Below are 21,521 nucleotides of genomic sequence, written 5' to 3'. Positions count from 1 at the left end.
TGGACAGTGATTTCACAGAAGAGTGATTGACTTGGAGTTACATTGTGTTGTTTAAGTGTTCCCTTTATTTTTTTGAGCAGTGTGTGTGTGTATACAGTGGGGAGAACAAGTATTTGATAACCTGCAAAATCGGCAGTGTTTCCTGCTTACAAAGCAAGTAGAGGTCTGTAGTTTTTTATCATAGTTACACTTCAACTGTGAGAGACGGAATCTAAAACAAATCCAGAAAATCACATTGTGTGATTTTTAAGTAATTAATCTGCATTTTATTGCATGACATAAGTATTTGATCACCTAACAACCAGTAAGAATTCCGACTCTCACAGACCTGTTAGTTTTTCTTTAAGAAGCCCCCCCCTGTTCTCCACTCATTACCTGTATTAACTGCACCTGTTTGAACTCGTTACCTGTATAAAAGACACCTGTCCACACACTCAATCAAACAGACTCCAACCTCTCCACAATGGCCAAGACCAGAGAGCTGTGTAAGGACATCAGGGATAAAATTGTAGACCTGCACAAGGCTGGGATGGCCTACAGGACAATAGGCAAGCAGCTTGGTGAGAAGGCAACAACTGTTGGCGCAATTATTAGAAAATGGAAGAAGTTCAAGATGGTCAATCGCCCTCAGTCTGGGGCTCCATGCAAGATCTCACCTCGTGGGGCATCAATGATCATGAGGAAGGTGAGGGATCAGCCCAGAACTACACGGCAGGACCTGGTCAATGACCTGATGAGTCAATGAGCTGGGACCATGACCTGGTCAATGAGTCTCAATGACCTGGTCAATGACCTGGTCAATGACCAATGACCTGGTCAATGACCTGGTCAATGACCTGGTCAATGACCTGGTCACTGGTCAATGACCTGGTCAATGACCTGGTCAATGACCTGTCAATGATTGACCTGGTCAATGACCTGAAGAGAGCTGGGACCACAGTCTCAAAGAAAACCATTAGTAACACACTACGCCGTCATGGATTAAAATACTGCAGCGCACCCAAGGTCCCCCTGCTCAAGCCAGCGCATGTCCAGGCCAGTCTGAAGTTTGCCAATGACCATCTAGATGATCCAGAGGAGGAATGGGAGATGCAATAAAATGCAAATTACTTAAAAAACATGATTTTCTGGATTTTTATTTTAGATTCCATCTCACAGTTGAAGTGTACCTATAATAACAATTACAGACCTCTACATGCTTTGTAAGTAGGAAAACCTGCAAAATCGGCAGTGTATCAAATACCTGTTCTCCCCACTGTACACAATTATACTTAATTTTAACATGCTAATTTTATATAACCCCTGAAAATGTCATGTTAATACAACATTCCTATCTTGAGATATTTTAGTTTCGGTTTGTAAATCAGAGTCCACCCGTGTCATTTTGGTGCCATTTTTGGAAAAGGCTTAGCCATTGTTCCAAAAATGTCACCAAAATGACAGGGGTGGACTCCGATGTGTGCATTCTCAGGCCACTTTGACCCAGAATTTGGACACAAAAATGTATATACACATCTCAGCAATGGTGAGACCTACAGACATGAGACAAAGTGCACTGTGCTTCTGATAATGTGTTGTATCATTTGGTAAGCTCAGTTTGGCTCTAAAATGAATTTTTATTCCACCTCTCTAAATTTAACTTTTTTGTGAATAAATTCTGTGCCTTTCAATAGGGTACTCTGTATTTTTATGGCCATCTACAACAATCAATTATTTTAAAGTCCTTGAGTGGTAGTGAACAAGTGCACACTTTGAGGAAAGATTTGTGGGAGAATGGAAATTGGGCTCAAGAGTCGAGGAACCTACGTGAAGGGATAGACGATGGCCGCCACAGAGGCCTCGTCCCGCGAGCACACATAGTCAAAGTCGAGCATGCCTTGCACCGCCCGCGTCTGCATGCCCCACATGATGGCTTTGGTGTTTCTGCTAAACAGCATGGTGGCTTTGACTGCAGGGAGATGAGAAAAGGAGGGAGTGGATAAGAGTGGAGGAAGAGAAGAGACAGCACACACAGGAGGGGTTATTGTAGAGTACAGCAAAGCACTAAGAACAGAGACAAGCAACGGGGATGGGGAGCACATGCAGAGAGACATGATAGGCTGTTAATTCTGTGAGGATATTGAGAAGAGGCGTCACAAATGTTACACGGGAAATGTATCAGAGGGAGGGTTCCCTGTTTTTTTTGAAAGCAGATACCAGGGGAGGCAAATGGACAAGGGGGATGAAGGAACTATTCATTTTAAACAAGAGGGGGTCTGAATCTGACATTGTATTTCTTCTCAAACATTTGTTAATGGAAACCTGAGGCAAGCTCAGAAATGTTATGAGAACTGAAACCAATGCAGGTGTGAGAAGAATAGAATGGTGAATGTTTTGTATTTGATACATATATAAGTTTGATACATATATCATTGTGTGCATTCCTCGATTAAAGAAAAAAAAACTATGAATCCTTGATTGGGGGAAATTGTTGAAAATAATCTTTCCCATTGCCCACGACTTTGATGAAAAAAGACACTTAAAACTATTTATCTGAAGGTATTGAATGAAGTCAAGAGTCTGACTAGTTATATTTGTCAGTAGGATATACATTTCCCATTCTTGGAGTTAAGGGCTCTCTTTCCTAAGGGGCTCAGACAAATGTTTTGGTTTTTCATTGTACTGAAAAGTGTTACTGAAACACTACCTGAAAATGGAAGAATTAGTAATGAATTATTCCAAAGCAACAACTCTAATGTGCCTCACCAAGGAAATAAACATTTAAAACAATTCTTGAACCCAACCCAAGTGAACACAGTAAAGGGCAAAGGGCAAAGCAGTTTGGTAGTTCAGGTTCCAGTGGCATGCATTGAAACACGTGGCTTCCCTGTGGCTTTTTTTTAGCAAAACTATGAATTAACTGACTTATTTATAAATAATTGTCAACATTTAACCATAACAATAACGTTTGGGACATTCACTGTATTACAAGGAACAATAGCAATGGTCTATTTCGCTACAGCAGCTGGCATATTCTGTCTGTTCACAATTCACTTGTGGGAACATGGCTGCTCTCAACACCCGACAACAGAAAGCGACTATCCGAGAGATTGTTTGTAAGGACATAAGAGAAGTCGAGGGCAGAGGTTAAGTCTTTTGCACGGCTCACTTTTAAAGTGGACCCAACTAAAGTGGAGTTTAAAGACAGCGGCCAATGTGCATGACCTGGAAACGGCATGAACTAAACTAGAAAAGGAAATCAATCTACAAAAATTTAATCAATTGAAATTCTTTCCCGTAAATTAAACTTAATTTACTGAAAGTACCATGCATTGAGTAAGACTCAAACATTACTTCCATGGTAAATCGACCCAGCACTGGACAACAAGCTACGCAGTAATGATCAATTAGCTGATTTAGCAACTATTAAATCTAAAACTGTAATTACTAAATCAGAACCCAAATTGATCTAGTTACTCCTGCGTCTATAAAGAACTGTACATATCAGATTGTAAACCCACACCAAGCCAGACTAAGTCCTTTCTAAAAGACACCTCAAATTATTACAGTCGTTCACAAAGGTTACTTTAGGAAAGATGTGAACACAGCACTAATTGCACTTTTATAAAAACAAAGTTAAGGCTGTCACCCAGTGTTCTCACTATCACCCCATCCTTGATAAACACAGATCTTAAACTGTTTTCCAAAATGTTGTCATCCAGTCTCGAGACTTACCCAAATTGGGCCACATGGACCAAAGCCGGTTTGTTACAAAGTGTTCATCCTGGGCCTCCAGAGTGGCGCAGTGGTCTAAGGCACTGCATTGCAGTGCTAGCTGTGCCACTAGAGATCCTGGGTAGAGTCCAGGCTCTGTCGCAGCCGGCCGCAACCAGGAGACCCATGGGAAAAAATACTTTTTTCTTTACATAGTTGAATGTGCTAACAACAAAATCACACAAAAATGATCAATGGAAATCAAATTTATCAACCCATGGAGGTCTGGATTTGGAGTCACACTCAAAATTCAAGTGGAAAACTACACTACAGGCTGATCCAACGTTGATGTAATGTCCTTAAAACAAGTCTAAATGAGGCTCGGGTAGTGTGTGTGGCCTCCACGTACCTGTATGACCTCCCTACAACGCCTGGGCATGCTCCTGATGAGGTGGGCAGATGGTCTCCTGAGGGATCTCCTCCCAGACCTGGACTAAAGCATCCGCCAACTCCTGGACAGTCTGTGGTGCAGTCTGTTGGTGGATGGAGCGAGACATGATGTCCCAGATGTGCTCAATTGGATTCAGGTCTGGGGAACGGGCGGGCCCGTCCATAGCATCAATGCCTTCCTCTTGCAGGAACTGCTGACACACTCCAGCCACGAGGTCTAGCATTGTCTTGCATTAGGAGGAAACCAGGGCCAACCGCACCAGCATATGGTCTCACAAGGGGTCTGAGGATCTCATCTCGGTACCTAATGGCAGTCAGGCTACCTCTGGCGAGCACATGGAGGGCTGTGCAGCCCCCCAAAGAAATGCCACCCCACACCATGACTGACCCACCTCCAAACTGGTCATGCTGGAGGATGTTGCAAGCAGCAGAACGTTCTCCACGGCGTCTCCAGACTGTCACATGTGCTCAGTGTGAACCTGCTTTCATCTGTGAAGAGCACAGGGCGCCAGTGGCGAATTTGCCAATCTTGGTGTTCTCTGGCAAATGCCAAACGTCCTGCACGGTGTTGGGCTGTAAGCACAACCCCCACCTGTGGACGTCGGGCCCTCATACCATCCTCATGGAGTCTGCTTCTGACCGTTTGAGCAGACACATGCACATTTGTGGCCTGCTGGAGGTCATTTTGCAGGGCTCTGGCAGTGCTCCTCCTGCTCCTCCTTGCACAAAGGCGGAGGTAGCGGTCCTGCTGCTGGGTTGTTGCCCTCCTACGGCCTCCTCCACATCTACTGATGTACTGGCCTGTCTCCTGGTAGCGCCTCCATGCTCTGGACACTACGCTGACAGACACAGCAAACCTTGCCACAGCTCGCATTGATGTGCCATCCTGGATGAGCTGCACTACCTGAGCCACTTGTGTGGGTTGTAGACTCCATCTCATGCTACCACTAGAGTGAAAGCACCGCCAGCATTCAAAAGTGACCAAAACATCAGCCAGGAAGCATAGGAACTGAGAAGTGGTCACCACCTGTGGTCACCACCTGCAGAACCACTCCTTTATTGGGGTTATCTTGCTAATTGCCTATAATTTCCACCTGTACAACCGCATGTGAAATTTATTGTCAATCAGTGTTGCTTCCTAAGTGGACAGTTTGATTTCACAGAAGTGTGATTAACTGGGAATTACATTGTGTTGTTTAAGTCTTCCCTTTATTTTTTTGAGCAGTGTATATAAACAACTTTTGGAACGCTCATATTCTAAGCTAGCCATAAAAAAAAGCATGGTCTACAGATCTAATTAAATCAGAACAACCTTTAACTGGAACAGAATGACCTGACCAGGGAAAAATGACCTGGTTTGCAGTTCTTTGTATGCATTTCTTTGTTTTTGTACCTGTAATCCCCCCTCTGGAAAAAAACCTAAATTAAAAGCATATGTTCACCACCGTCTTACCAGGGCTTTGTTTTGTTCCAGATCTTAGTTTCCTTCCATCTATGCTTGCCATCTGCTCTGTCATGACTAGAAGGTGGAATCAATACATCAGAACCTAGATGACTGGAGGAGCTATTAAATAATAGGCTCCGCCTATCCAGATCTATCAGACACAAAAGGGGAGGGAGTGCCAGCGGCTGGTGTAACAGCCTAAGCAACATATGCCCCCCGGCAACAGTGTTTTGAGCCCAATCGCAGCCACCCTTCTGCCCCTACGATCTGTCCCCCTTTACATTTCCCACTGTACTGTTAGAAATAATACAACCCCCCCCCCCAAATGTACAATTTTGTTACGTTACAGCCTTATTCTGAAATCGATTTTTCAGAAACAGCAGTGGGGTCAAACTACAGACCGCTGTTCCTACATTTGAACATAAAAATGGTTTTATCAAACAAAACTATGCTACATGTTCTCTCTGGGACCCCCAGGACGACAAATCAGAGCAAGATCGCTGAATGTAATAACGTGATTTACATTCTGGAAGGTAAATGTATCAAACCATTTGATACCAGTGATATGTTGTGCACTCCTCAAACAATAACATGGTACTTTTACACTAATAGCTATTGTAAATTGGACACTGCAGTTAGATTAACAATTTAAGCTTTCTGTCCATATAAAGATAAATGTCTGTTCCGGAAACTTAGCTGTTGTATACGTCATTCTAGTCACATTAGCAACAATCGGCCACACAGAGATAAAAAAATAAAAAATAAAAAACTGTTTTACTAAGTATTCCAGACCCTTGCTATGAGACTCGAAATTGAGCTCAGGTGCATCCTGTTTCCATTGATCATCCTTGAGATGTTTCTACAACGTGGAGTCCACCTGCGGTAAATTCAATTGATTGGACATGATTTGGAAAGACAGACCTGTCTATATAAGATTCCACAGTTGACAGTGCATGTCAGCGCAAAAACCAAGCCATGAGGTTCAAGGAATTGTCTGTAGAGTTGAGAGACAGGATTGTGTCGAGCCACAGATCTGGGGAAGGGTATCTGGGGAAGGGTATAAAATGGCTGCAGCATTGAAGGTCCAAGAACACAGTGGCCTCCATCATTCTTAAATGGAAGGAGTTTGGAAACACCAGGACCCTTTTTAGAGCTGGCCACCTGGCCAAACTGAGAAATCAGGGGAGAAGGGCCTTGGTCAGGGAGGTGACCAAGAAACCAATGGTCACTCTGACAGAGTGATGGTTGTCCTTCTGGATGGTTCTCCCATCTCCGCAGCACTACACCAATCAGGCCTATGGTAGAGCAGCAAGACGGAAGCCATTTCTCATTTAAAAAGCACATGAAGGCACACAGAATGACACAGTAGTCCAAGGCACTGCATAGCAGTGTTGAGGAGTCACTACAGCCTGGGGTTCGATTAATAAAGGTAAAAGCACATTACAGCCCACTAGGAGTTTGCCAAAAGGCACCTAAAGGACTCTGACCATGAGAAACTAAATTCCCTGGTCTGATGAAACCAAGACAGAACTCCTTGGCCAAAATGCCAAGCGTCACGTCTGGAGGAAACCTGGCACCATCCCTACGGTGAAGAACGATGTGTGGGAATTCTGTGGGAGTGTTATCAACGGCAGGGACTGGAAGACGAGTCAGGATCGAGGGAAAGATGAACGGAACAAAGTACAGAGAGATCCTTGACGAAAACCTGCTCAAGACCTCAGACCGGGGCAAAGGTTCACCTTCCAACAGGACAACGACTCTAAGCACACAGAAGACAAGGGAGTGGCCTTGGGATAAGTCACCGAACGTCCTTGAGTGGTTCAGCCAGAGCCCGGACTTGAACCCGATCTAACATCTCTGGAGAGACCTGAAAAAAGCTGTGCAGCGAAGCTCCCCATCCAACCTGACAGAGCTTGAGACAATCTGCAGAGAAGAATGGGAGAAACTCCCCAAATACAGATGAGCCAAACATACAGCGTCATACCCACTAGAGGCTGTAATCACTGCCAAAGGTGCTTCAAAGAACTGAGTAAAGGGTCTCAACACTTGTGATATTTCCGTTGTTTTTTTATACATTTACAAAATTTCTAAAAACCTGTTTTTGCTTTGTCATTATGGGGTACTGTGTAGATTGATGAGGGAAAACTACTATTTAATCAATTTTAGAATAACAAAATATGAAAAAAGTCAAGGGGTCTGAATACTTTCCGAATGCACGGTGTGTGCGCGCGCGTTTGTTATATAATCACACAAAAAAAAGAACGGTCCTCTCACTGTTAACTGCGTTTATTTTCAGCAAACTTAACGTGTAAATATTTGTATGAACATAAAAATTGAGACAAACTGAACTAATTCCACAGACATGTGACTAACAAATTGAAATATGTGTCACTGAACAAAGGGGGAGGGGGGTAAAAATCAAAAGTTAGTCAGTATCTGATGTGGCCACCAGCTGCATTAAGTACTGCAGTGCATCTCCTCATGAACTGCACCAGATTTGCCAGTTATTGCTGTGAGAGGTTAACCCACTCTTCCACCAAGGCACATGCAAGTTCCCAGACATTTCTGGGGGAATGGCCCTAGCCCTCACCCTTTGATCCAACTGGTCCCAGACGTGCTCAATGGGATTGAGAGCAGGGCTCTTCGCTGACCATGGCAGAACACTGACATTCCTGTCTTGCAGGAAATCCCACAAAGAACAAGCAGTATGGCTGGTGGAATTGTCATGCTGGAGGGTCATGTCAGAATGAGCCTGCAGGAAGGGTACCACATGAGGAGGAGGATGTCTTCCCTGTAACGCACAGCGTTGAGATTGCCTGCAATGACAAAAAGCTAAGTCCGATGATGCGGTGACACCGCCCCAGACCATTACGGACCCTCCACCTCCAAAATCGATCCCGCTACAGGCCTCGGTGTAACGCTCATTCCTTCGACGATAAACTTAAATCCGACCATCACCCCTGGTGAGACAAGACAGTGAAGAGCACTTTTTGCCAGTCCTGTCTGGTCCAGTGAAGGTGGGTTTGTGCCCATAGGCAACGTTGTTGTCTGTGATCTCTGGTGAGGACCTGCCTTACAACAGGCGTACAAGCCTCAAGTCCAGCCTCTCTCACCCGATTGCGGACAGTCCGAGCACTGATGGAGGGATTGTGCGTTCCTGGTGTAACTTGGGCAGTTGCAGTAACACGTGGTCTGCCACTGCTAGGACGATCAGCTTCCTGTAGCGCTGTCTTCGGCATCTCACAGTACGGACATTGCAATTTATTTCCCTGGCCACATCTGCAGTCCTCATGCCCCCTTGCAGCATTCCTATAGCACATTCACGCAGATGAGTAGGGATCCTGGGCATCTTTATTTTGGTGTTTTTCAGAGTCAGTAGAAAGGCCTCTTTAGTGCCCTAAGTTTTCATAACTGTGACCTTAGTTGCCTACCGTCTGTAAGCTCTTAGTGTCTTAATGACCGTTCCACAGGTGCATGTTCACTAATTGTTTATGTTCATTGAGGTTCATTGAGCAAGCATGGAAAACAGTGTTTAAACCCTTTACAATTAAGAGCTGTGAAGTTTAGATTTACGAATTATCATTGAAAGACAGGGTCCTGAAAAAGGGACGTTTCTACATATATACATAAATAAACAAAAAAAGGAGAGCGAGGAAAGAGGAAGTGAGCAACTTTCTGTAGTTAACCGCAGTCCGGGACAGCCGCAAACCCATTTGACAAGGTTTGCGTCTGATTCTACACCCTCCACCCAAAGTGTACACTTACACCGGTGCATGGATTTAACAATGGTGGAAATGTACTCCAGCCAATGCTTTCATCAATAATATGCTTTAAAATCCATGCCGGGAAGCATGCAAGTCAACATTTCTGGAAAAGAGTAGGAGAATTGGGACAGTTCGTCACCATGAGAAACACCTAACTGGATAGAGGCTGAACAAAGGCATTTCCCACACACACTACTTAAGAGAAACAGGGATGGACGTAGGGGAAAGAAGGAGGAAGAGAGGAGAGCCTGGAGGAGGACTGAGGGTCTATCACTCATCCCTACCTCCTCTCCAGCCTGACGAAGCCTGTGCTTCTGTGACCAACTGGGCAACACAAAGCAGTGACGACAAAATAAGCGACAACGAAATAAGGTACCAAACAGTTTGAATAAAAGCCTTACTATGTAACCTCATCAATCAACTAATGCATTGGGTGTGTTGTATGGTTGCATGTATGGCTGCATGCCTTGGCCTTCACACTTCATTGCATGGATACCCAATAAGAGGGACCGATATAGGAGCTCAATTAACTAAACATCTATAAAAAAAAAATAAAAAGTAAACAAACAATACGAAACCCAAGGAACTTACCAATGTAGACCATTCCCTAGGCCTAGTCCGTGGGAGTTCTAGAATGCCAATTCAGAACATAGGCATGAAAGCAACACACACACACACCTCTAAATTGGGGAAGTGTGGGGCAAGACAGGGACAAACCCAAGGAGTGGGGGAGCAGGATGGGTGAGCTCGTCGTGTAGGGTTACACCTGCACTTACCGTAGCAGTCTCCTGTGAATTCCTCCTTCACAGGCCACAGCCACGGATAATGAGAAGTGGCTTAAAAGATTTGAGCATGAAAAGACAGGCTGATTACACATCGAAATGAGGGGCAAAAGGAAAAAAACAAAACACTTAAAATGTCAAACTGTGCTGGGTGGTTGGTGTAGATGGGGAGAAAAGGGAAAGAGGGATGGCAGAGGTGAAGAAGCAGACAGAAGACAGAGGGTTGTGTGTGTGAGAACAGGGTCATTCATATTCATTAGTGCACAATGCACACTGTAGCAAAACATTTTGCAATGTCAATTGTTTACTCCCAGATGCACTACTACATGATTTAAATAGTTTCCGTTGCAAAACATCTTGCTACATTTAGCTACAATGTGCCTTAATGAATATGAGCTGTAGGGAGTCTAAACTGTCCCCAAGTTGTCCCTTTTCTTACTGAACCTCTGAGGATCTACACATGACATATGTTTGTTTTGTTGTAAACTAGCGCTTTAAGGATAGGTTTCCCCTGAAACAGATTAAGCCTAGTCCTGCACTTAAAAAAGCATCCTCAATGGAGACTGGGTTTAATCTGTTCCAGGAAAACCAGTGAAAATTGGTAAGGAGGGCAGGGTGGCGTGGTTAGCACTCGTTACCTGCTGGTATGCCCGCTGTGGGCTTCTTAGCTAACGTGGCATCGTTAGCTGCTCTGGGCTCAGAGAAGGAGGCTGTCCTGGTAGATGCTGGGGTCTAAAAGAAGAGACAGTGATGAGGTAGATGTGGGCACCCTGAAAACAAATTCTGTTTATTTATATAGCCCTACTTACATCAGCTGATATCTCAAAGTGCTGTACAGAAACCCAGCCTAAAACCCCAAACAGCAAGCAATGCAGGTGTAGAAGCACGGTGGCTAGGAAATACTCCCTAGAAAGGCCAAAACCTAGGAAGAAACCTAGAGCGGAACCAGGCCATGAGGGGTGGCCAGTCCTCTTCTGGCTGTGCCGGGTGGAGATTATAACAGAACATGGCCAAGATGTTCAACTGTTCATAGATGACCAGCATGGTCAAATAATAATAATCACAGTTGTTGTCGAGGGTGCAACAAGTCAGCACCTCAGGAGTAAATGTCAGTTGGCTTTTCATAACCGATCATTGAGAGTATCTCGAAAACAGCAGGTCTGGGACAGGTAGCACGTCCGGTGAACAGGTCAGGGTTCCATAGCAGCAGGCAGAACAATTGAAACTGGAGCAGCAGCACAGCCAGGTGGACCGGAGACAGCAAGGAGTCATCATGCCAGGTAGTCCTGAGGCATGGTCCTAGGGCTCAGGTCCTCCAAGAGAGATATAAAATAATTCTAAATAAAATCAGTGTCACCAGAAAAGCACCCCGACACCACCTACTCCATGCTTCACGGTGGGGACAACATATGCGGAGATCATCCGTTCACCTACTCTGCGTCTCCAAGACACGGAGGTTGGAACCAAAAATCTCAAATTTGGACCAAAGGACAGATTCACCGGTCTAATGTCCATTGCTCGTGTTTCTTGGCCCAAGCAAGTCTCTTTCTTATTGGTGTCCTTTAGTAGTGGTTTCTTTGCAGCAATTTGACCATGAAGGCCTGATCCTCTGAACAGTTGATGTTGAGATGCGTCTGTTACTTGAACGCCAATGAACTTATCCTCTGCAGCTGAGGTAACTCTGGGTCTTCCTTACCTGTTGCAGTCCTCATGAGAGACAGTTATCATAGCGCTTGATGGTTTTTGCAACTTCACTTGAAGAAACTTTCAGTTTCTTAAAATGTTCCAGATTGACTGACTTTGTCTTAAAGTAATGGACTGTCGTTTCACTTTGCTTATTTTAGCTGTTCTTGCCATAATATGGACTTATATGACTCTTCTGTATACCACCCCTATCTTGTCACAACTGATTAGCTCAAACACAAATGAGGAAATAAATTCCACAAATTAACTTTTAGCAAGGCACACGTGTTAATTTAAATGGATTGCAGGTAACTACCCCATGAAAGCTGGTTGTGAGAATGCCAAGAGTGTGCAAAGCTGTCTTTAAGGCAAAGGGTGGCTACTTTGAAGAATGTATTTAATTAACACTTCTTTGGTTACTACATGATTCCATGTGTTATTTCATAGTGTTGATGTCTTCACTATTATTCCACAAAGTAGAACAGTGTAAAAATAAACAAAACCCTTGATTGGCTGGCTGACTGGCTGGAATACATACGTGCGTGCATGCGTGCATGCATACACTCCACTGCTTGACCAAAAAAATACATATTGGTAGAGCGAAAAGCTAATCGACTGAAAAATCGACCTGTCGACCAATTGGGGTCAGCTCTACATTGAACACAAAACGTACAGCGGAGTTGGTGCTGGAGTTGAGCAGGAAGTTGGCTGTGTGGGCGGCTACTGGAGGCTGGTTGGGGATCGGCTGGTGGCCCAGCGCCATGCCGACAATGGCCGTCATGTGGGTCTCTGTGCCGAAAACATAGATGGGGATACCAGTGGTCTTACCTATGGGGAAAAAAAATGGACATGGTTAACAAATATTTAGATTATTCTGAACAACTGTACAATAAAAAAGGAAACCTATTGATCAAATCTCCAGGTGTGAATTTCCCAAAAACAGAAATAGTTTTGTCTACCAATGGACTCAATTATCTTTAGTGCCAAAGATGGTCTTTATGTTTTAGTATACCCAGCAAACTTGGAACATTAGGCAAGTTTCATGTTTCAATGTTTTTATTTATTTTTACTATTTTCTACATTGTAGAATAATAGTGAAGACATCAACACTATGAAATAACACATGTGGTAATCATGTAGTAACTAAAAAAAGTGTTAAAACAAATACATTCTTCAAAGTAGCCACCCTTTGCCTTGACAGTTTTGCACACTCTTGGCATTCTCTCAACCAGCTCCATGAGCTAGTCACCTGGAATGCATTTCAATTAACAGGTGTGCCTTGTTAAAAGTTAATATTTGAATTGCTTTCCTTCTTAACCTCTGGGGTAGGGGGCAGTATTTTTAAGTTTGGATGACAAACGTGCCCAAAGTAAACTGCCTATTACCCAGGCCCAGAAGCTAGGATATGCATGGTAGTATTGGATAGAAATCACTAATGTTTCTAAAACAGTTAAAATAATGCCTGTGAGTATAACAGAACTGATATGGCAGGCAAAACCCCGAGGACCAACCATCCAAAAAAAAAAAAACAATTCAGCCTACCACTGTTTCCAATGGTTGTCATGTTTATTATGAGGCGAAAATCTCCCAGATTCCAGTTCCTAGGGCTTCCACTAGATGTCAACACTCGTCAGAAAGAGTTTCAGGCTCATTTTTGGAAAAATTAGCTAGAATTAGTTTTTCTAAGTGGTTCCCATTTTGGCTGTAGTGATGTCATACGCGGGGATGAGAGCGCGTTCTTTGTTGTTAATCTCCGGTAAAGACAATAACGATTCTCCGCCTTAAATGTTATTGTTTTTTTACGTATTGGGGTAGCTGAGTTTGGATTATAAACGTTGTTTGACTTGGAGGAGTTTATTGGAAACGTTTGGGATGCATTTTGGAAGGAAACCAGCTAAACTGAGTTTTTGGGGATATAAAGAAGAACATTATCGAACAAAAGGACCATTTGTGATGTAGCTGGGACCTTTTGGAGTGCCAACAGAAGATCTGCAAAGGTAAGGCATTTATTATATGGCTATTTCTGACTTTCGTTGCGCACCTGCCTGGTTGAAATATGTTTTTTTTATGCTTTTGTATGCGGGGCGTCTGTCCTCAGATAATCGCATGGTGTGCTTTCACCGTAAAGCCTTTTTGAAATCTGACACAGCGGCTGGATTAACAAGAAGTTAAGCTTTAATTTGATGTATGACACTTGTATTTTCATGAACGTTAAATATTTATATTTCTGTCATTTGAATTTTGCACTCTGCAATTTCACCGGATGTTGGCCAGGTGGGACGGCCCGTAAGAAGTTAATGCGTTTGAGCCAATCATTTGAGTTGTGACAAGGTGGGGGGTATACAGAAGTTAGCCCTATTTGGTTTAATGGCAAGAACAGCTCAAAAAGGCAAAGAGAAATGACAGTCCATTACTTTAAGACATGAAGGTCAGTCAATACGGAACATTTCAAGAACTTTGAACGTTTCTTCAATTGCAGTCGCAAAAACCGTCGAGCGCCATGATGAAACTGGCTCTCATGAGGACCGGCACAGGAATGCTGAAGAGGATAAGTTAATCAGTTACCAGCCTCAGAAATTGCAGGCCAAATAAATGCTTCAGAGTTCAACAGGCTAATCTCAACATCAACTGTTCAGAGGAGACTGCGTGAATCAGGCCTTCATGATCAAATTGCTGCAAAGAAACCACTACTAAAGGACACCAATAATAAAGAGACTTGCTTGGGCCAAGAAACACGAGGTATGGACATTAGACCGGTGGAAATCTGTCTTTTGTTCTGATTTGTCCAAATGTGAGAATTTTGGTTCCAACCGCCAGGTCTTTGGGAGACGCAGAGTAGGTGAACAGATGATTTCTGCATGTGTGGTTCCCAACATGAAGCATGGAGGTGGTGGTGTGATGGTGCTTTTCTGGTGACACTGATTTATTTCGAATTCAAGGCACACTTAACCAGTATTGCTACCGCAGCATTCTGCAGCAATACGCCATGCCATCTGGTTTGCACTTTGTCCCATTATCAGTTTTTCAACAGGACAATGACGCAACACACCTCCAGGCTGTGTAAAGGGCTATTTGACCAAGAAGGTTCGTGATGAAGTGCTGTATCAGATGACCTGGCCTCCACAATCCCCCGACCTCAACCCAATGAAATGGTTTGGGATGAGTTGGACCGCAGAGTGAAGGAAAAGCAGCCAACGTTTGCTCAGCATATGTGGGAATCCATTCAGGACTGTTGGAAAAGCATTCCAGGTAACTCTACTCTGAAAAGTACAGTGGGGCAAAAAAGGATTTAGTCAGCCACCAATTGTGCAAGTTCTGCCACTTAAAAAGATGAGGCCTGTAATTTTCATCATAGGTACACTTCAACTATGACAGACAAAATTAGAATTTTTTTCAGAAAATCACATTGTAGGATTTTTAATGAATTTATTTGCAAATTATGGTGGAAAATAAGTATTTGGTCACCTACAAACAAGGAAGATTTCTGCTCTCACAGACATGTAACTTCTTTAAGAGGCTCCTCCACTCATTACCTGTATTAATGGCACCTGTTTGAACTTGTTATCAGTATAAAATACACCTGTCCACAACCTCAAACAGTCACACTCCAAACTCCATTATGGCCAAGACCAAAGAGCTGTCAAAGAACACCAGAAACAAAATTGTAGACTTGCACCAGGCTGGGAAGACTGAATCTGCAATAGGTAAGCAGCTTGGTTTGAAGAAATCAACTGTGGGCGCAATTATTAGGAAATGGAAGACATAAGACCACTGATAATCTCCCACGATCTGGGGCTCCACGCAAGATCTCACCCCGTGGGGTCAAAATGATCACAAGAACGGTGAGCAAAAATCCCAGAACCACACGGGGGGACCTAGTGAATGACCTGCAGAGAGCTGGGACCAAAGTAACAAAGCCTACCATCACTAACACACTACGCCGCCAGGGACTCAAATCCCGCAGTGCCAGACGTGTCCCCCTGCTTAAGCCAGTACATGTCCAGGCCCGTCTGAAGTTTGCTAGAGAGCATTTGGATGATCCAGAAGAAGATTGGGAGAATTTCATCTGACCATATGACACCAAAATAGAACTTTTTGGTAAAAACTCAACTCGTCGTGTTTCGAGGACAAAGAATGCTGAGTTGCATCCAAAGAACACCATACCTAATTGTGAAGCATGGGGGTGGAAACATCATGCTTTTGGGCTGTTTTTCTGCAAAGGGACCAGGACGACTGATCCGTGTGAGATTGAGTGAAAACCTCCTTCCATCAGCAAGGGCATTGAAGATGAAACGTGGCTGGGTCTTTCAGCATGAAAATGATCCCCAACACACCGCCCGGGCAACGAAGGAGTGGCTTCGTAAGAAGCATTTCAAGTTCCTGGAGTGGCCTAGCCAGTCTCCAGATCTCAACCCAAAAGAAAATCTTTGGAGGGAGTTGAAAGTCCATGTTGCCCAGCAACAGCCCCAAAACATCACTGCTCTAGAGGAGATCTGCATGGAGGAATGGGCCAAAATACCAGCAACAGTGTGTGAAAACCTTGAAGACTTACAGAAAACGTTTAACCTCTGTCATTGCCAACAAAGGGTATATAACAAAGTATTGATAAACTTTTGTTATTGACCAAATACTTATTTTCCACCATAATTTGCAAATAAATTCATTAAAAATCCTACAATGTGATTTCCTGGATTTTTTCCCCCTCATTTTTTTTCTGTCATAGTTGAAGTGTACCTATGATGAAAATTACAGGCCTCTCATTTTTTTAAGTGGGAGAACTTGCAATTGGTGGCTGACTAAATACTTTTTTGCCCCACTGTATATCCCCTTTAAGACTCCATCCTTAACGTTGTATATTAGTTATGAAAAAGAATGAAAGTATCTTTGTTAAGTCAAATTTCTAGAAAATCTAATTTAAGATTGAACAGAAGCACTTACTCCAGTTAAAAAGGGTGCGTTATTGCTGGACAATAGATCCGCCAAATTTAATTCCATTAGTGAGGACGCAATAGACTCCGATACAAATGTTGCAACGCACAAGGCAAACATCGCAATAGCCGATTCCACTCAAACAAGTCAATATTTTGTAGCCATGAACAAAGTGGGACCATCCTACTACTCTTCAAATCATCCTACTATACTATTCTCAAATCACCGTAGTACGCTACTCTCATCACCCAGTGGGAGCCATCGACACAGCTGGCTTGCCTAGCTATCCAAGGAGAATCTTCCAGAGTGAACAGTAGAAGACAGGAAAGGGGAGACCCCTTTCAGACAATCAGAGCCTTACAAGAATGCAGCTGAAAGGCCATCCCACATCCTTCCTAAGGCTGGATCTGACAGACATATACAGCATTCACACGTAAATACATTCATGATTTCTTACTCCAAACGGGCAGCGGTTCATGTGCAAAGTATATGATTAGTGAGAAGTTAATTTCTGTGTAACAAGCCGCCATATGCTGTCAGTCCGCTAGGGACCTTATTCTCATGTATTAAGTGTGTATGTTTGTGATATTATTTAGTTAGTAAATAAACCAATTTGTGTAGTACTGAATCATAAGTAAGGTTGGGGTTTTTGCAGATCCAAGGTTATGACTGTTCAGAATGATAAGAGGTAATCATTAATTCATTGACTGATATGGATGTGATAGGTAAAGACCTTTAGAGTTTAATTCGGAAGATGGTAACTCTGAACAACGGCTCTCAATCATTGTTATATGATTAATTTAAAATAGGGTAATAATTACAACAAAGTTAGTTGATTCGATAAATAAATCAGATTAATAAAAGTAAGTCACGACACAGGTCTTGCTATGGATTTTCAAGTAGATTTAAGTCAAAACTGCAACTGGGTCACTCAGGAACGTTCACTGTCTTCTTGGTAAGGAATTCCAGTGTAGATTTGGCTTTGTGTTTTAGGTTCTTGTCCTGCTGAAAGGTGAATTAATCTCCCACTGTCTGGTGGAAAGTAGACTGAACCAGGTTTTCCTCTAGGATTTTGCCTGTGCTTAGCTCCATTCCATTTATTCTGAAAAACTCTAGTCCTTAAAGATTACAAGCAGAACCATAACATGATGCTGCCATGACTATGCTTGAAAATATGGAGAGTGGTACTCAGTAATGTGTTGTATTTGCCCCAAATATAACACTTTGTATTCAGGCCATAAAGTTAATGGCATCTATTGGTATATTTTTTATTCTGCACAGGCTTCCTGCTTTTCACTCAGTTAATTAGGTTAGTATTAATTAATAACTTCACCATGCTCAAAGGCATATTCAAAGTCTGCTTTTTAATTTTTTTCACCCATTTAACAATAAATGCCCTTTTCTGCGAGTCATTGGAAAAACGTCCCTGATTTTTGTGGTTGAATCTGTGTTTGAAATTCCCTGGACCTGACAGCTAATTGTATGTGTGGTGTACAGAGTTGAGGTAGTCATTCAAAATTCATGTTATACATTATTATTGCACACAGAGTCCATGCAGCTTATTATGTAACTTGTCAAGCACATTTTTACTCCTGAACTGAGCATTGCCATAACAAAAGGGTTGAATACTTATTGACTCAAAACATTTCAGATAATCATTTATGAATTTGTAAACAATTCATAAAAACAATTACTCGTACATTATGGGGTATTGTGTGTAGACAGTGACCAAAAATCTCAATTGAATCCATTTTAAATTAAAGACTAACACAATAAAATGTGGATTAAGTCAAGGAGTGTGATTACTTTCTGAAGGCACTGTATGACCAGTGGTAGGGTTATCTGTCCACACTTCTACATTACTTTATTACGCCCCCAAATCGCCTTATCACATCTGATAGTTGAAGCGATGGTGCCACTCAGTTGAAAGCAATATGGCAGAAACTAAGGTCTGTCCTAAATAGCACCCTATGGGCCCCGATCCCGGTGCCATCCGGGATGCAGTCAGGGACAGTCGTCTCAGATCAGAGAATTGGAGTAAACGTTGGCAGAAGGGAGGAGTGGGACAATTGCCATGTTTCAATTACTTTTCCTTCTCCCCAAGTGTGTACTCGTTCACTCCACCTCATGCATTTCAAATCATTGGATTGATACAAGAATGGCTGGAGGGAGCTACCACCATATTCATTATACCAGTCCATTCCTTTTAAATCCATAACAGGGAGTGTACAAGTGCACACTTCGGGAAGTAGGGTAGAGAATTGGAATGTAGCAAACTAGTTGCAGCCTGGACTCACCTACTTCTCCCATCACTCTCAGGCCCTCCTGGTAGTTGGGGCCGCCGCGACGCACAAAGATGGTGACTCCGTTCTCCTTCAGGGGTCCCTGGTAGTCTTTGATAGCCCTGACGATGCCCTAGGGGTGATCAAAGGAGAGCACAGTATGGTAAAATGTATGGATAGACATGCCTTGTTCAAAGCATGGGATTAAAGGCAGGCACAATGGCTAAGGCTGGACAAAACCTGCAGGATGCCTTTTCTAAATGTGTCCTTATTGAATTTATATAATTATATACATAATTTTCATATATGAAACTGCAGCATGTTATATCATGTTTAGTGGCATTATTTGGTTTGATTGAATAGATTCTAAATGTTAGAATTTTGCCAGGAAGACTAGGCATCAGCTCTCATGTGTATCCAAATAGAGAACCACTGTGTCCGAAAAACGATCTTGCCTACTAATTTTTAAAACGTACTGTGTACTAATCATAATATATATATATATATATATATAGTTTAATATAAAAGTATGCATTCAGCAACAAATAAACATACTAGGCTCACCCATACTAAGAAAGCATCATCTAATGCTCAAACGTGTTGTTTCCCGCCATTCGTTCATTTTGCAACAGCCCATCCTCTTATGACAAATGGGTCTGAAAAGATGCACCTCTTCCTTAATAGAGTATGCAGCAAATACAGATGAAGACTAAATGAGTACACTACATGACCAAAAGTACGTGGACACCTGCTCGAAAATCTCGTTCCAAAATCATGGGCATTAATATGGAGTTGGTCCCCCCTTTGCTGCTATAACAGCCTCCACTCTTCTGGGAAGGTTTTCTACTGTACTAGATGTTCAAACATTGCTGCGTAGACTTGCTTCCATTCTGCCACAAGAGCATTAGAGGCACTGATGTTGGGCAATTAGGCTTGGCTCGCAGTCGGTGTTACAATCCATCCCAAAGGTGTTCGATGAGGATGAGTTCAGGGCTCTGTGAAGGCCAATCAAATTCTTCCACACCGATTTCAAAAAAACCTTTCTGTATGGACCTCGCTTAATGCACGGGGGCATTGTCATGCTAAAACAGGAAAGCACCTTCCCCAAACTGTAACCAAAGTTGGAAGCACATAGTCTAGAATGTCATTGTATGCTGTAACGTTAAGATTTCCCTTCACTGGAATTAAGGGGCCTAGCCCCAACCATGAAACAGCCCCAGACCATTATTCCTCCTCCAAACGTTAGTTGGCACTGTGCATTCAGGCAGGTAGCATCCTCCAAACCCAGTCTGTGGGACTGCCAGATGGTGAAGCGCGCTTCATCAGCCCAGAGAACACGTTTCCACTGCTCCAGAGCCCAATGGTGGCGAGCTTTACACTACTCCAGCCAATGCTTGGTAATCTTAGGCTGGTGTGTGGCTGCTCGACCATGGAAACCCATTTCATGAAGCTACCGACGAACAATTCTTGTGCTGACGTTGCTTCTAGAGGCAATTTGGAACTCAGTAGTGAGTGTTGCAACCTAGGACAGGCAATTTTCAGCACTCGGCGGTTCCGTTCTGTGAGCTTGTGCAGCCTACCGCTTCGCTGCTGAGCAGTTGTCGCTCCTAGACATTCCCACTTCACAATAACAGCACTCAGTTGACCGGGGAAGCTGTAGCAGGGCAGAAATTTGATGACCTGACTTGTTGGAAAGGTGGCATCCTATGATGCCACGTTGAAAGTCACTGAGGTCTTCAGTAAGGCCATTCTACTGCCAATGTTTGTTTATGGAGATTGCATGACTGTGCTTTATTTTATACACCTGTCAGCAACAGGTGTGGCTGAAATAGCATAATCCACGAATTTGAAGGGGGGGTCCACATACTTTGGTATATATAGAGTATGACATTCTGGCATTTAAAGCACTCTCAATGTTAGACATTTTACTATTTAGAACGCGAGTAGAGGTATTTAGACAAGGCCAATGAATATATTTTTCATTACAAATGACATTCAAGGGACTCATGCACATTCTGCACTCAGATTATGTCTGGCCCTATCAATGACACAGCACTAGGGGAAGACCGTGTTTGGGCGCCTTACTTTGAACGTGGCCGCCACGTTTGTGAAGTTAGCGATGCTTCCTCCGATGATCAGCACTTTCCCTGGCGAGGCAAAGATAGAAATGTGTTAGTATTAATGCTGAGACTTCATGTAACAACATCTAGTTTGACAATGCGGTAACACACTAAGAATTGAGCATGTGATAGAACTTAGTGTTGCACGGAGTTAAATAGTCCCAACCAATGGAATTCGTCTGTCCAAAAGTAATTTATGTGTAACTAGTAAAACATTGTTTTATTTTTTTAAGTCAACACATATTGCTTCACATTTATTGATGAAGATTAATAAATTAATTAAGAAGATCCAACTCGGATCAAAACGTTGGAATAGAGGCAGTACAGGAGTAATACATTCTGTGGGACTTCTTGCATCTACGTGCATTGTTTAT

The 21,521-nt window shown here is 43.0% G+C and overlaps 1 protein-coding gene across 4 annotated transcripts in view; it reads right to left on the bottom strand.

Annotated features, from left to right (window-relative positions):
- Nucleotides 1-21,521, bottom strand: part of LOC112233716 (ATP-citrate synthase) — a 133,534-nt gene that overhangs the window by 73,516 nt on the left and 38,497 nt on the right. For 3 of the 4 annotated variants that reach the window (XM_024401528.2, XM_024401529.2, XM_024401530.2), the window contains exons 10-15: nucleotides 21,113-21,174; nucleotides 19,043-19,160; nucleotides 12,490-12,644; nucleotides 10,772-10,865; nucleotides 10,128-10,187; nucleotides 1,807-1,948 (exon numbers count right to left, since the gene is read on the bottom strand). In XM_024401528.2, coding sequence (XP_024257296.1) covers nucleotides 1,807-1,948; nucleotides 10,128-10,187; nucleotides 10,772-10,865; nucleotides 12,490-12,644; nucleotides 19,043-19,160; nucleotides 21,113-21,174 — 631 coding nt within the window. The remainder of the gene's footprint in view (nucleotides 1-1,806; nucleotides 1,949-10,127; nucleotides 10,188-10,771; nucleotides 10,866-12,489; nucleotides 12,645-19,042; nucleotides 19,161-21,112; nucleotides 21,175-21,521) is intronic. The other variant, XM_024401531.2, reaches the window with a different exon arrangement.

This window comes from Oncorhynchus tshawytscha, linkage group LG25 (assembly GCF_018296145.1).
Source record: "Oncorhynchus tshawytscha isolate Ot180627B linkage group LG25, Otsh_v2.0, whole genome shotgun sequence".
NCBI classification, from domain to species: domain Eukaryota; kingdom Metazoa; phylum Chordata; class Actinopteri; order Salmoniformes; family Salmonidae; genus Oncorhynchus; species Oncorhynchus tshawytscha.
The sequence above is the reverse complement of the archived record's forward strand: the minus strand, read 5'-3'. Positions and strand labels throughout refer to the sequence as shown.